General features: G+C 43.2%; 1 protein-coding gene across 1 annotated transcript; it reads left to right on the top strand.

Moving 5' to 3' along the window:
• The first annotated feature begins 24 nt into the window (after nt 1-24).
• Nucleotides 25-14,072, top strand: zdhhc16b (zDHHC palmitoyltransferase 16b). Its single transcript, XM_014179202.2, has 10 exons — nt 25-211; nt 6,970-7,223; nt 7,429-7,623; nt 7,756-7,844; nt 7,967-7,995; nt 8,177-8,310; nt 11,239-11,324; nt 12,517-12,640; nt 12,720-12,790; nt 12,880-14,072. The coding sequence occupies exons 2-10, from the start codon at nt 6,978-6,980 to the stop codon at nt 12,986-12,988; spliced, it is 1,083 nt and encodes a 360-aa protein (XP_014034677.1). The 5' UTR covers nt 25-211; nt 6,970-6,977; the 3' UTR covers nt 12,989-14,072.
• The last annotated feature ends 15 nt before the right edge of the window (nt 14,073-14,087 follow it).

Below are 14,087 nucleotides of genomic sequence, written 5' to 3'. Positions count from 1 at the left end.
AGATGCAATGCGTGCGCAACATCAGGATTATTATAATTTTTTTTTACACAAGAAAGCAAGCTAGCAAGGGCTGCTGTGCATCGGTGCACGATTCATAATGTTTTCCTCGTTTTGCTAAATATCTTTGAGTGTCGCTAACATTTCACAGTTATGACTTGAATTGCAATTTATTTAACCCAGCTGGTTCTATCATTTCAGAAGATACGTTAAGGTGAGTGGAATATTTACATGATTGACATATCAATGGTGTCAGTAATTAGCTAGCTAGCTATAGCTAGCCGTCATAATTGGCAATATTTTGTAATCGACACACATCTCAGATTGTAATCTCATGTAGGGGGTCTGCCTGTGGAAAACTCTGCTATCAAGATTGCCAGGTGGAATAGCTATAGCTGGCTAACGTTGCTCGCACACTATTGTTTGTTCAGTGTGGTAGCCAGCGGCAACAGCAGCAGAGATTGACAGAACCCTGTAAAATACAGACGTAAATAGTAGTTAGGCCTATGTTATTTGTACACCTGCAGACATTCAACATATTTTTGACAGCGTTGTTGGTGTGATCATATAAATATAATGCTTTAGGATGTGATAGTTACTTACAGTTAATTTGTGACTGGATTAACATTCTATGTTGTGGATTGTTCTCTGTGTGAATGTCTGACAGCTCATTTGCATCCCTCAGATTGTAGAATTAGGCAGTTTTCTGCAGTGTAATGACCCCAATAAGCAGCTCCATCATTCCCTAGTTCCAGTACTGTCAACACAAGCACAAATCTCTAAGCTGAGGACTGAAAACTTTCCATTGGGAGTAAAGAGACACACAGCAGTGGCAGTGTTGCCCAGAGAAAGATCACAAATGAGCAGAAACAACAAACATTTGGAGTCTGTGCAGTTTGCCAATTGCCAGGCCTGTGCTGCAGACACAGAGGCTAAACCAGTCTCGAGGACAGACGGCAAAGCTTATTATCTGGGCAGAGCAGAGGAGACTATTTCCAAGCTGAGAAGATTTGGGGGTTGCCATAGAGACCGCCTGCTCTGCCTTACTTTTTTTTACCCCCCAGATAAAGAGCTTAATTGTTCTGTTTTAAAATACATTTTTAATGGGTTAATCTGAGATTGAGAAAAACCCATATTTATATGGGTTTGTTCCAATATGTCACTCTGTACTTTACCTTTGGCTCCCGAGTGGTGCAGCGGTCTAAGGCACTGCATCTCAGTGCTAGAAGCATCACTACAAACCCTGGTTCGATTCCAGGCTGTATCACAACTGGCTGTGATTGGGAGTCCCATAGGGCGGTGCGCAATTGGCCCAGCGTCGTCTGGGTTAGGGCTTGGCCAGGGTAGGCCATCATTGTAAATAAGAATTTGTTCTTAACTGACTTGCCTAGTTAAAATAAAAATGTAATAAAAGCAAAGGTAGCCTAGGTAGTCGACAGCCTGTTGATTTGGCTGGAAATCGTCCCTACTCTTTTCCAGTTCCACACAGCCTTTCTTTGACTTTGATGGCATGCTGCCATATGCCGATCAATGATCTCATTAATACTGGTTGACCTCGTGTTCCCCTGTTGGCATTATGACATTTCTTTCATTCCATCTGCGCCGCTGCTTGTGAAGAGGGATCACACGTACTCCCACTGCATAATGACAACAAAGGGGCGGTATTGTAGGCCAAACGGCAGGCCACAGTGACGGTCCCAGCACTAATAATTGATTATCAGGCCATACACATTTAAGTGTTTAACGGATGCCCCTCTTCACTTTTCAACTTTTTTGTTGTTGTTGTTGTTGTTGAAAAATTGTACTGAGAAATTGCCACGATTTATAGGAAAATGAATGTCCTCAAGCTTCCAGTAAAGAGAGACACAACATTCCCTTTCGGATTATGGCTGAACTTTCTCTTTTAGTCTCTCCTAAAATATCTTGATTAGGTTGCTAGGTGTTGAACTAAGGTTTCTATAGAGCAGGGGTGGGCAACTGGTGGCCACCCCTTTAAAAAAATGATGCTGAACTGTCTGGGTCTCAACTTGCTGTTGAGAGTTACAATAGTAGAATACACAAAGTGCAATTTAGAAATGTGGTTGTGCATCAGCAGTTTCTCTTATGTCAGTCACTCAATTAGCCCATGTAAGCTAAAACAATTTTGATTGGTAAATGAGTCTTGCCAGCTATCTAAACTTGTAGTAATCATGGTTGAATTACTGACCGGGGGGGGCATTGATTTTTCTTAGTCACTCTCACTCCGATATCATTAAAAACTGTAAACATTTCTCTACAAGTTCCTTGGCGTCCACATCACTAACATGGTCCAACCACACCAAGACAGTCGTGAAAACGGTACGACAAAACCTATTCTCCCTCAGGAGACCGAAAAGATTTGGTTTGGGTCCACAGATCCTCAAAAGGTTTTACAGCTGCACCATTGAGAGCATCCTGACAGTTTGCATCACTGCCTGGTATGGCAACTGCTTGGCCTCCGACCACAAGGCACTACAGAGGGTAGCGCATACGGCCCGGTACATCACCGGGGCCAAGCTTCCTGCCATCCAGGACCTCTCTACCTGGCGGTGTCAGAGGAAGGCCCTAAAATTGTCAACGACTCCAGCCACCCTAGTCATAGACTGTTCTCTTTGCTACAGCACGACAAGCGGTATCGGGAGCGCCAAGTGTAGGTCCAAGAGGCTTCTAAACAGCTTCTACCTCCAAGCCATAAGACTCCTGAACATCTAATCAAATGGCTACGCAAACTATTTGCATTGCCCCCCTCCCCCCTTTTACGCTACTGCTACTCTCTGTTATCATCTCTGCATAGTCACTTTAACAACTCTACCTACATGTACATATTACCTCGACACCGGTGCTCCTGCACATTGACTCTGTACCGGTACCCCCTGTATATAGCCCCACTATTGTTATTTACTACTGCTCTTTCATTATTTGTTATTCTTACATTTTTGGGGTATTTTCTTAACTGCATTGTTGGTTTTGGGTGTTTGTAATTAAGCATTTCACTGTAAGGTCTACACCTGTTGTATTTGGCACATGTGACAAATAACATTTCATTTATGTCAAAGTGTAGAATTGCAGGAAATATGATGTAAAACTGCTAATTTCTCTCTGTCCCATAGCAAAATTAGTAGAATCATAATAATGAGGACTAATCCAAATATTCCCTAATGAGTTTGAGAAAATAACATTGATGCATTCAAAGTTGGCCATGCTAAAATGTGCTAAAAATACTTCAAAAAATCAAAATTCAAAATTCAGATTTTACGTGTCCATTTAAAAAAAACTGTAAATCCACTCCACGGTGGCCTATCAACTTGAAACTTGTCGCTACCATGGACATCCCTAAGATAAACCTAACTGAATTTGGTATTGATATCTAAAAAAACAAGGAAACTATTAACAACTCATTATTTTCTTATGTAATGCTTATGCTCAAAATCATCTGCAATCATCTTCTCATCAACCATACGTCAGATTCACTCCAGATATTGTATTTAGACTCATTACATTAGTCTTGAATGGTTCTGAGAAGAAATTGTTGCTGCATTCAAATATGGTCCTACTTTACATATAAATGCATGTTAGCACATATGCTAATGTGAAAAATAATTTAAAAATCTTCTCATTAACCATTTATTCAGATTGACTCCAGATTTAGTATATAGACTCAATGGAATTTGAGAATTATTATTTGCTGCATTCAAAGTCAGCCAAGCTTCACCACTAGATGACTCCATATCACACCAGGGCTATAAGAACTAAACCGATGGATATGGGAACATGAAATTTGGTATGAAAACCTTTTTTTTTTTTAAATAACTATTTTTTTTTTTTTTTAAATCTAAAAACCCTCTTTTTGCTTTGTCATTATGGGGTATTGTGTGTAGATTGAGGAAATAAATCTATTTAATACATTTTTAGAATAAGGCTGTAATGAAACAAAGTGGAAAAAGTCAAGGGGTCTGAATACTTTGCGAATGCATTGTATATGTTCTTTAGAAGCTGTGTGAATATAAAGTCACTGTTACCAGTTGGTGGCACTATAGATTTCATTGGCACCAGTGGCATCATAGGATACTAGAGCAATAACTATTGGTCAAGTGGACTTTGTCTCATGCAAATGAATGTTAGATTTAAATTATGCAGACAAACAATGTGAAATATCGTGATCTGTATATTGTTGCCCTATTATGTGGTCTGAACGTAGTAGAAAGTGGATCTTTTCTTCAGGAAAATGAGAAACAGGCAGTCCTGCCACTTGCATAGGCATCTATCTATCATCTATCTCAGCAAAAAAAAAAAAATCCTCTCACTGTCAACTGCGTTTATTTTCAGCAAACTTAACGTGTAAATATTTGTATGAACATAAAATTCAACAGACACGTGACTAACAGAAATAGAATGTGTCCCTGAACAAAGGGGGGGAGGGGGGCAAAATCTAAAGTAAGTCAGTATCTGGTGTGGCCACCAGCTGCATTAAGTACTGCAGTGCATCTCCTCCTCATGGACTGCACCAGATTTGCCAGTTCTTGCTGTGAGATGTTACCCCACTCTTCCACCAAGGCACCTGCAAGTTCCTTGACATTTCTGGGGGGAATGGCACTAGCCCTCACCCTCCGATCCAACAGGTCCCAGATATGCTCAATAGGATTGAGATCCGGGCTCTTCGCTGGCCATGGCAGAACACTGACATTCCTGTCTTGCAGGAAATCACGCACAGAACGAGCAGTATGGCTGAGATTGTAGACAATGACGACAGGCTCAGTCCATTGATGCTGTGACATTCCGCCCCAGACCATGACGGACCCTCCACTTCCAAATCGATCCCGCTCCAGAGTACAGGCCTCGGTGTAAAGCTCGTTCCTTCGACGATAAATGCGAATCCGACCATCACCCCTGGTGAGACAAAACCGCAACTCGTCAGTGAAGAGCACTTTTTGCCAGTCCTGTCTGGTCCAGCGACCGTGGGTTTGTGCCCATTGGCGATGTTGTTGCTGGTGATGTCTAGTGAGGACTGGCCTTACAACTGGCCTACAAGCCCTCAGTCCAGCCTCTCTCAGCCTATTGCGGACAGTCTGAGCACTGATGGAGGGATTGTGTTCTCCTGGTGCAACTCGGGCAGTTGTTGCCATCCTGTACCTGTCCTGCAGGTGTGATGTTCGGATGTACCGATCCTGTGCAGGTGGTGTTACACGTGGTCTGCCACTGCGAGGATGATCAGCTCTCCGTCCTGTCTCCCTGTAGCGCTGTCTTAGGCGTCTCACAGTATGGACATTGCAATTTTTTGCCCTGGCCACATCTGCAGTCCTCATACCTCCTTGCAGCATGCCTAAGGCACGTTCACGCAGATGAGCAGGGACCCTGGGCATCTTTCTTCTGGTGTTTTTCAGAGTCAGTAGAAATTTCTATTTAGTGTCCTGAGTTTTCATAACTGTGACCTTAATTGCCAACCGTCTGTAAGCTGTTAGTGTCTTAACGACCGTTCCGCAGGTGCATGTTCATTAATTGTTTATGGTTCATTGAACAAGCATGGGGAAACAGTGTTTAAACCCTTTACAATGAAGATCTGTGAAGTTATTTGGATTTTTACAAATTATCTTTGAAAGACAGGGTCCTGAAAAAGGGACGTTTCTTTTTTTGCTGAATTTATTTATATATAAACTGAATACATTAAGTAATGACTTTAAGAAAACTAACCTACAGCACTAGACTAAATTCACTTGTCATCCTTGTGGTATTGAGAGATAAACATGGTAATACTTTCACTGATTGCACATAAAGGAAGATAGTTCCTACATCAGGGGTGGGAAACTCAGTCCTCGAGGGCCTGATTGGTGTCACTTTTTCTCTATCCCTAGCAAACACAGCTGATTAATCAAATTGCATTCTAAACTGAAGATCATGATTAGGTGATTGTGGAGTCAGGTGTGTTAGCTGGGGATGAGGCAAAACTGTGACACCAATGAGGCCCTCGAGGACTGGAATTGCCCACCCCTGTCCTACATGATAGTGCTTGCTTTATCCAACTAATCTTGTCCTTTCTGTTATTCTGTGAACCCCGTTCATTGCTGCTCACAGCTATATTTTTTTTTATTCGCTCGCTCCCCTCACTTTTCAAAAAAAGAAATCTGTTAAAACATTTAATAAAATGTGTATGGCCTTAGCATTCTGGAGCGCCTTGGCGCTCTGGTGTCCACTTATTCCCCTCTAAGGAAATTCATCCTTGGGCTTTTGGTGTCTTTTATAAGGTTACCGGTTTTGCATTCCCAAGGTCTTTCTATGGACGGCTCAGCCACAGAACTGTATTTCTCATGCATTATTAACATTATAAGTTCTGTGAGAGTGGACGCACTTATTACCTGATAGCCCTGTCCTATTTTCTGGGCATGCCTGATGCGTCCTTTGGCTCCAATGGAAACAGCACTCAGCTGGATTTAATTACTTTAATGCCTTGACTTTGCTCCGTGGAGAGGAAGACCATGCGCTGCGCAGGAGTCTCTCTTGATTAGCTTTTTTTTAAGACTTAGATTTGGTTTTTGTCTGTCTCAGACAATAGTCTTTTCATAGGTGAGTTTGGGGTGGGGGGGTTGCAGTATTTAATTGAGATGAGGGCCTTTTCGGGGGGGCGGGGGGAGAGTGGAATTCCACCCTCTTTGTATTTTATTCATGTTTTATTCAGGCATTAGATTATTTAGACAGATAAGAATTTGAAGGGGGAGCTTGATGAGAGGAGGCGTTGTAGGATGGGTGGATGTGGCGATTGAACCCAGGTCTCCGAGGTCGTAGTATATGTCGAGCTGTGAGTGTTACCACTCGACCGTGGGTATTCTATCCCCAAAGAAAGCGTGACCATGATGATATCATCTGCGATATGGATGACCGCACATTCCAAGTTGTTCTTCCTGGTTGTAGTAGTTTTTCACCTGCTTCTGTGTTGCGTGTCTGTCCGTGTGTGTGTGGAAGGCGGGGGCATGCGCAGCTGGAGGTGGCAGTTCTCCAGGATGATGCGTCTGTGCCTGCGCTGGTGCCGGCTGTGCCCTAAGCGAGGGGGTCGACCCAGCAAGCCCCAGAGGAAGCTACGAGAGCTGTGGAGCTACTGGAAGCTGCTGCTCAACTCCCTCTACTTCAACAGCCTCACCAACTCTGACACCTGCCTGGACTGTGTCTTTGAGCCCGTCTACTGGATAGTCGACAATGTGACTCGCTGGTTTGGGGTGGTAAGTCAATGGCTCAATTGTCTGCGCAGATGTACAGTCAAATATTAGTGTTTTATTGTATTTCATTAAATGTAGGCCAGTTAATCAAATCTCCCATGTTCGGTTACATTACCCCTTTTTGCTATTCTATTTCTCACAGTATTTCACCTTTCACGTGCCCTCGTGAGTTTCTCCCTCTGTTCGTGTCCCTCTCTTCTGTTCCCAGGTGTTTGTGTGCCTGGTGATTGCCCTCACCAGCTCTGTGCTGGTCATTGTCTACCTGTGCCTGCTGCCTGTCATCCTCAACACCTACCCGCTGCAGTGGATCGTCTGGCACCTCACTTACGGCCACTGGGTCCTCATGATGGTCCTCTTCCACTACTACAAGGCCACCACCACCTCCCCTGGACACCCACCACAGGTGAGGTGCCCACTCCAATGCCTGCAGGAAAACTGTTTTTGGGAAACACTAGGAAGACGGGCTATAGATAGGTTTGATTCTGAAATAACTTCATGCTTTCTAGTTCCCTTTTTTCGGCTTGTTGTTTCTCAGGTTAAAAGTGATACACCGTCAGTGTCCATCTGTAAAAAATGCATCGTCCCCAAACCAGCCAGAACTCACCACTGCAGCATCTGCAATACGTAAGTTAAGGACACTCCGACTGTCATCAGATGATGTCATCAAGAAATAAAAAACCTCTACTGGATAGCTCTAGTCCATAGCACAGGTCAATCACACTGAGTGACTTTCTCTTTCATTCCAGGTGTATTCTGAAGATGGATCACCACTGTCGTATCCTTTCTAGACCAACAAACATCTCATCTCTCAGATTCCTTTAAAAGATATGTTTTATAGCATTGTAAAACCCCAGGGGGGACAGTCATACAATTAAATCATCTTGCCTTTTTCCATGTTTTATCTTTTGTTAGATCTGCCTCATTAACTTTGACCTTAACTTGCCTTGTGATGCTAGCCTGGCTCAACAACTGTGTGGGCCACTTCAACCACCGCTACTTTTTCTCCTTCTGCCTGTACATGACCATGGGCTGCATGTACTGCAGCGTCAGCTGCAAAGACATGTTCATAGAGGCCTACAACGCTGTCGAGGTGAGGGAGACCAAGAATGTCAACTTCTTAGAGGTTCTAGGAGGCTTGACACTCTGACTTTCAAAAAGTATTCTGAGTACTGCCATACATGTGACCCAAACACCCTGATTGAGTGAGGCCGCTTGGTTCGTGACTGTTTGGGTAGAGTCTGGCATGTCTTTGCCACATTTTCCTTCTCTTATGTGCTAGATATGGCATGGTCTTTTCATAGAGGTGAGCGAAAGGCCGTACATTCTGAGCAAGCTGTGTAAAGTTCACTGCCGCTAGTTTAGCTAAAGAGAGACGGCAGCCAAGCAAAGACAGCGAACAGACCACAAAGTGTAGGGATCAAGGACATCAGATCACATGACACGTTAACGGCAATGTAATACACTTGTTTATCTTCAAGTCCGCTGAGAAGGCTGGTGGTGTGCAGATAACTGGTGCCGTTGTGTATATAACCAGTCGGATTGTTTCTTATGTAATCTAAAGCCTCCAGGCTCAAGACCACTTACTGTTCTCACACCAATCACTCATGGCAAGATGGGAGTTTATATAGTAATAAAACCTATGGCTCTGAGCCAACACCTCACTGTTTTAGAGAAATATATATATTTTTATGTTTCAATCGCTCTGACGTATGACATGTGTTCTCTTTAGCGACATAGAAGATGGGAGGTACCATTCTATAATAATCACCCTGGCCCTATAACACATCTAGCCTATAGTTTCCCTTAGCATTATGAGTTGTGTTTGAGCTAGTCAAGGGCACCAACTTGACTGAAGCTGTGGGTGTGTCCCAAATGGCACTTTATTCCCTATGTAGTGCACTACTTTTGACTAGAGCCTTGTGGGCCCTGGTCAAACGTTGCGCACTCCATAGGGAATAAAGTGCCATTCGGGATGCAGCCAGTGTATGAATTGCCATTGTTCCACTAGCGCTTCCACCGCAGTGTGGAAGCCACAGGGGGAGCCAGTGATGGGAGTAGGGCACAGACTGCTCAGTCTCCTTGAGCTCATGACTGGCCAGGTACTACAAAAGGTTCTTGAAACCACTGAACTCAGAACTGGTGCGTTGACTGGAATTAAAACGGCAGATTAATTTGTAGAGGGTCCGCACTGAAAAAAAATAATATTTTCAGAGTTCTTCTTTTTTGGCCAGGTAATACAGACTGACAGGCTGTAAAGGTCCACTGGGCAGTGCTGGGTCTCACTGTTAATTAACAATCAACATTTGATTGACAACAATTTGTCAATCATCTCCCTGTATAGTATGGGGTTTTATATGTGGACGACTCCACACCAGCATAGTATTGTTGGTACTTGTAGAGTATATTGTTCCAAACTGTCTTTAAATGGCAAGTTTTAATTTTCACAACCAATTCTCTATTTTTGATTTTAAATGGCATGTTATAGAAGGGTCCAGACACCTTTCATGTTTTTTAGAAACTTACCCCAAACAGCAAATCACTTCCTTATTCTCAATTTGTAGTATGGGAGCCTGAAAAAACATGAACAGAGGCTCCAAAAACACAAAAAGATGTCCTATTTGGAAACTGCAAAGCTGTCATTATAGTGATGCAGGTCTTTAAATATTGTACACATGAAATTGTCATTCCGAACTTTATCCGCAAAGTTCTATTCCATTTTGTTGCGACTCGAGCGATACCTCTCCGTCCATTCGGCAGGTAATTGCTGAAATAAAGGATACATTAGGGATACAAAGTATATTGAAAGCATGGGGTGCTTCCAGACTTGTAGAATCTATGCCAAGGTGCATTTAAGCTGTTCTGGTGGGTCGTGGTGGCCCAACGCCCTAGTAAGATGTTTTATGTTGGTGTTTCCTTTATTTTGGCAGTTACCTGTTGTAGCAGGCTACACAGAGAATGGAACAGTTGGATAGGGAAACTGCTCGAGTCACGCAAAACGGAATATAACGTTTTTTGGGCGATTTTGGAGCATGTTTTTTTGGGGGCCCCCATACTACACAGAGGATGAGGAAGTCATTTGCTGTTTGGGGTTAGTTTTTCAAACATGAAATCACAAAAGTTATCTGGACCCTTTTATAACATGCCATTTAGTTGTAATAAAAAAAAAAGTTTTATATTGAATAAGTTGATGTGGAAACTTTAAAAAAAATTATAATATTTAACCTATAATTTATCTAAGCAAGTCAGTTAACAACAAATTCTTATTTACAATGACGGCCTACCCCGGCCAAACCCGGACGACGCTGGGCCAATTGTGCTCCGCCCTATGGGACTCTCAATCACGGCTGGTTGTGATACAGCCTGGAATTGAACCAGGGTCTGTAGTGACGCCTCTAGCACTGAGCTGGTGCTTTAGACTGCTGCGCCACTCTAGAGCCCTAATATCAAGACCTACATATTTTATAGCACACTATAAGGAGTATAATGACACCTAGATGTCTGTATCATGTACGGTTCACAAATCATAGGGTCTTACAGGAGGCATGTATAGGTAGCTCTAAAAGGGCTTAAAATGTCAATTTTCTCCAATGGTTTGTGATAAATGTAAAGAGTATGTCAGACATCAGACTTCCTCCCAAGTTTGTTCTGGCAATTCTCACAATCTGAGATGCCTAAAATATTTTCAGCCTACACTGGCATGGAGTCGGCCATGTTTCACTGCCCAGTGAGACTGCAGTCCTCAAGTCAGGCAAAGTCCCCTGTGATTAGTAGTTATTTTTTTAGCTCCCTTGGCTGTGAATGGCTACAGACTTGGCATTTCGTATTTCGCTTCTTTGTCACAAGTTGCAATTGGAGGACTGTAGATGTGCTACTGTTAACCCAGCTACTGTGTTTCCTGTTAGCCTTTTTGTGGTTGGTTGTTCAATCCTGTAGAATACTCAGTGGCATCACATTTACTAATTACAACTGCTGTACATGGATGGTCTTTTCACATGGTTTGGTTTTGCTTTCCGTCTAGAGCTACTATCAGACGCCACCACCACTATTTTCCTTCAGAGAAAAGATGGTCCACAAGAGTGTCATTTTCATTTGGGTGCTAACAAGGTGAGACACATTTGTAACTGCAAAAAAAAGAAGTTGTTGACGTCAACCGCTATGGCTGTTCTATGTACACTATATATACACAACAGTATGTGGACACCCCTTCAAATTAGTGGATTTTGGTTATTTCAGCCACACCGGTTGCTGACAGGTATAAAATCGAGCACCCTGCCATGCAATCTCCATAGACAAACATTGACAATAGAATGGCCTTACTGAAGAGCTCAGTGACTTTCAACGTGGCACCATCTTAGGATGCCACCTTTCTAACAAGTCATTTCATCAAATTTCTGCCCTGCTAGAGCTGCCCCGGTCAGCTGTAAGTGCTGATATTGTGAAGTGGAAATGTCTAGGGGCAACAATGGCTTCACTCGCAAAGTGGTACGCCACACAAGCCCACAGAACGGGACTGCGAGTGCTGTAGCTCGTATAAATCGCCTGTATTCGGTTGCAACACTCACTACTGAGTTCAAACTGCCTCAAGAAGCAACATCAGCACAATAACTTTTCGTCGGGAGCTTAACACAAGCGGAATCACACTTTACCATCTGGCAGTCCGATGGACGAATCTAGGTTTGGCGGATTCCCAGATATTGCTACCTGCCCAAATGCATAGTGCCAACTGTTAAGTTTGGTGGAGGAGGGATAATGGTCTGGGGCTGTTTTTCAGGGTTTTGCTAGGCCCCTTAGTTCCAGTGAAAAGAAATCTTAATGCTACAGCATACAATGACATTCTATACAATTCTGTGCTTCCAACTTTGTGGCAACAGTTTGGGGAAGGCCCTTTCCTGTTTCAGCATGACAATGCCCCCATGCACAAAGTGCGGTCCATACAGAAATGTTTTGTCTAGATCGCTGTGGAAGAACTTGACCGGCCTGCAGAGCCCTGACCTCAACCCCATCGGGATTAATTGGAACGCCGACTGCGAGCCAGGCCTAATCACCCAACGTCAGCGCTCACTAACGCTCCTGTGGCTAAATTGAAGCAAGTCCCAACATCTAATGGAAAGCCTTCTCAGAAGAGTGGAGGCTGTTACAGCAGCAAAGGGGGACCAATTCCACATTAATGCCCATGATTTTGGAATGAAATGTTTGACAAGCAGGTGTCCACATACTTTTGTTCATATTCTCAAATATACCTTTTACCTTTAATTTAGTTTAATATGATCGTGATCGCTGTTTTTCCTCCCTGCAGTTCGGTGGCAGTCGCTCTGGGAGGTCTGACACTGTGGCATGCTATCCTCATCACCCTAGGAGAGACCAGCGTGGAGAGACACATCAACAAGAAAGAGATCAGACGCTTAAAGGAGAAAGGAAAGGTGAGGTTTATTGGATTTACTCATATCAACACGGTGTACCAGTTTGGAATTGGCGAGTAAAGCCTCTCTCTCTTGTAAGGTGTTCCGAAATCCATACCATTATGGGAAGATAAACAATTGGAAAGTGTTGTTTGGTGTGGAGGAGACAAGGTAAGCCCTCCAGATCACCGCAAACTTCTAGACTGTTGTGAAACCTAAATGATTCTTCTTTGAGTTGGTTTGACTTCCTCTTCTCACAGTCACTGGTTGACCAGAGTCCTCCTGCCGTCTAGTCACGCTCCCCATGAAGATGGACTGGTATGGGAATTCCCTCAGGCTCTCACCAGAAGAGACCCAATGACCATCTAACCTCACTACTCACTGCTGCTGGCCAGTTTCTCATCTCCACACTATGGCCCAGAATCACTACTGGCCCCTGGATGGTGGGGTGAACAGAGGACTTCTCTTAGCCTCTGAGGAGTAGACCATTCGGGCTTGATGGTGACCCTTATGTCAAGGCACCTTAATCTGCACTCCGGTCACTGTCATGTGAAGTGTCTTTTTCAACTGTCGTCCTGTCTTGTGAACTGATTGTGTTTTTTTGTACTGGTAGGTATGTTGTCCAAAGTTGACAAAACGTGTGCTTTTTAATTGTACTGAAGTCACCGAAAAAGCAGTTTGGACTTTTTCAGTGCCAACAAAGAGCTTTTCACCAATGACTAGGTTCGAGCTAGATGACCACACACCTTGGCCATTGTCCATCTAGGGGTGAGTAGTCTGGAGACTTTTTGACAGACTTACATAAACAATTCATATTATCGTTCAGGCTCTAGTTAGATCATGGTGCTCATATTACTGAGCAGTGTCCCAGCCAATATCCAGGGGTGACGTAATACTATGGTTGACCCTGTAAAAACAACACATTTCACTGCACCTATCCTGTGTATAGGACAAAACATCCACGTAGGAGCATTAGGAATTGTCAAAAAGATTGCTAATGTGCCTTGTGAAGTTAAATCTTTAACAGGTGTTTTACATTTGTTGGTTATCAGGCACTAATGCAAAGTACAGTTTTACTGGAATATGTCATTTCTAACATTGTCCATTAATTATCTTGCCCACATCACTTATGGAAATAGTTTTCCCCCAGTAGCCATCTTTAAGATCACTTAACCTGTCTTAACATGGTTAAAAGCGCTTGAATGCATGAGACTTCCTCCCAACTGGTCTTGTTTGGCCACCATTTAGATTTCTAATGGTCAGGGGATATTTCTATAGTAGCCAGCCTGTAACAGTAGGGAGGGGCTACCTGGTTGCCATAGTGAAAATGTACTCACTGCTGTGACATGACCAATAGGAGCTGTGCTCCATTATTGTACGCTGCATGTCTGTGATAATGCATTTGATATCAGCTTGTATTGGTTAATATAAAATATTGTTTTTGGAGACTGAAGCTTCTTTTTTGATA

The sequence above is a fragment of the Salmo salar genome, chromosome ssa28 (genome assembly GCF_905237065.1).
Source record: "Salmo salar chromosome ssa28, Ssal_v3.1, whole genome shotgun sequence".
Taxonomy (NCBI): Eukaryota; Metazoa; Chordata; class Actinopteri; order Salmoniformes; family Salmonidae; genus Salmo; species Salmo salar.
Note: the sequence above shows the minus strand (reverse complement) of the source record. Positions and strands in the feature narration are given on the sequence as shown.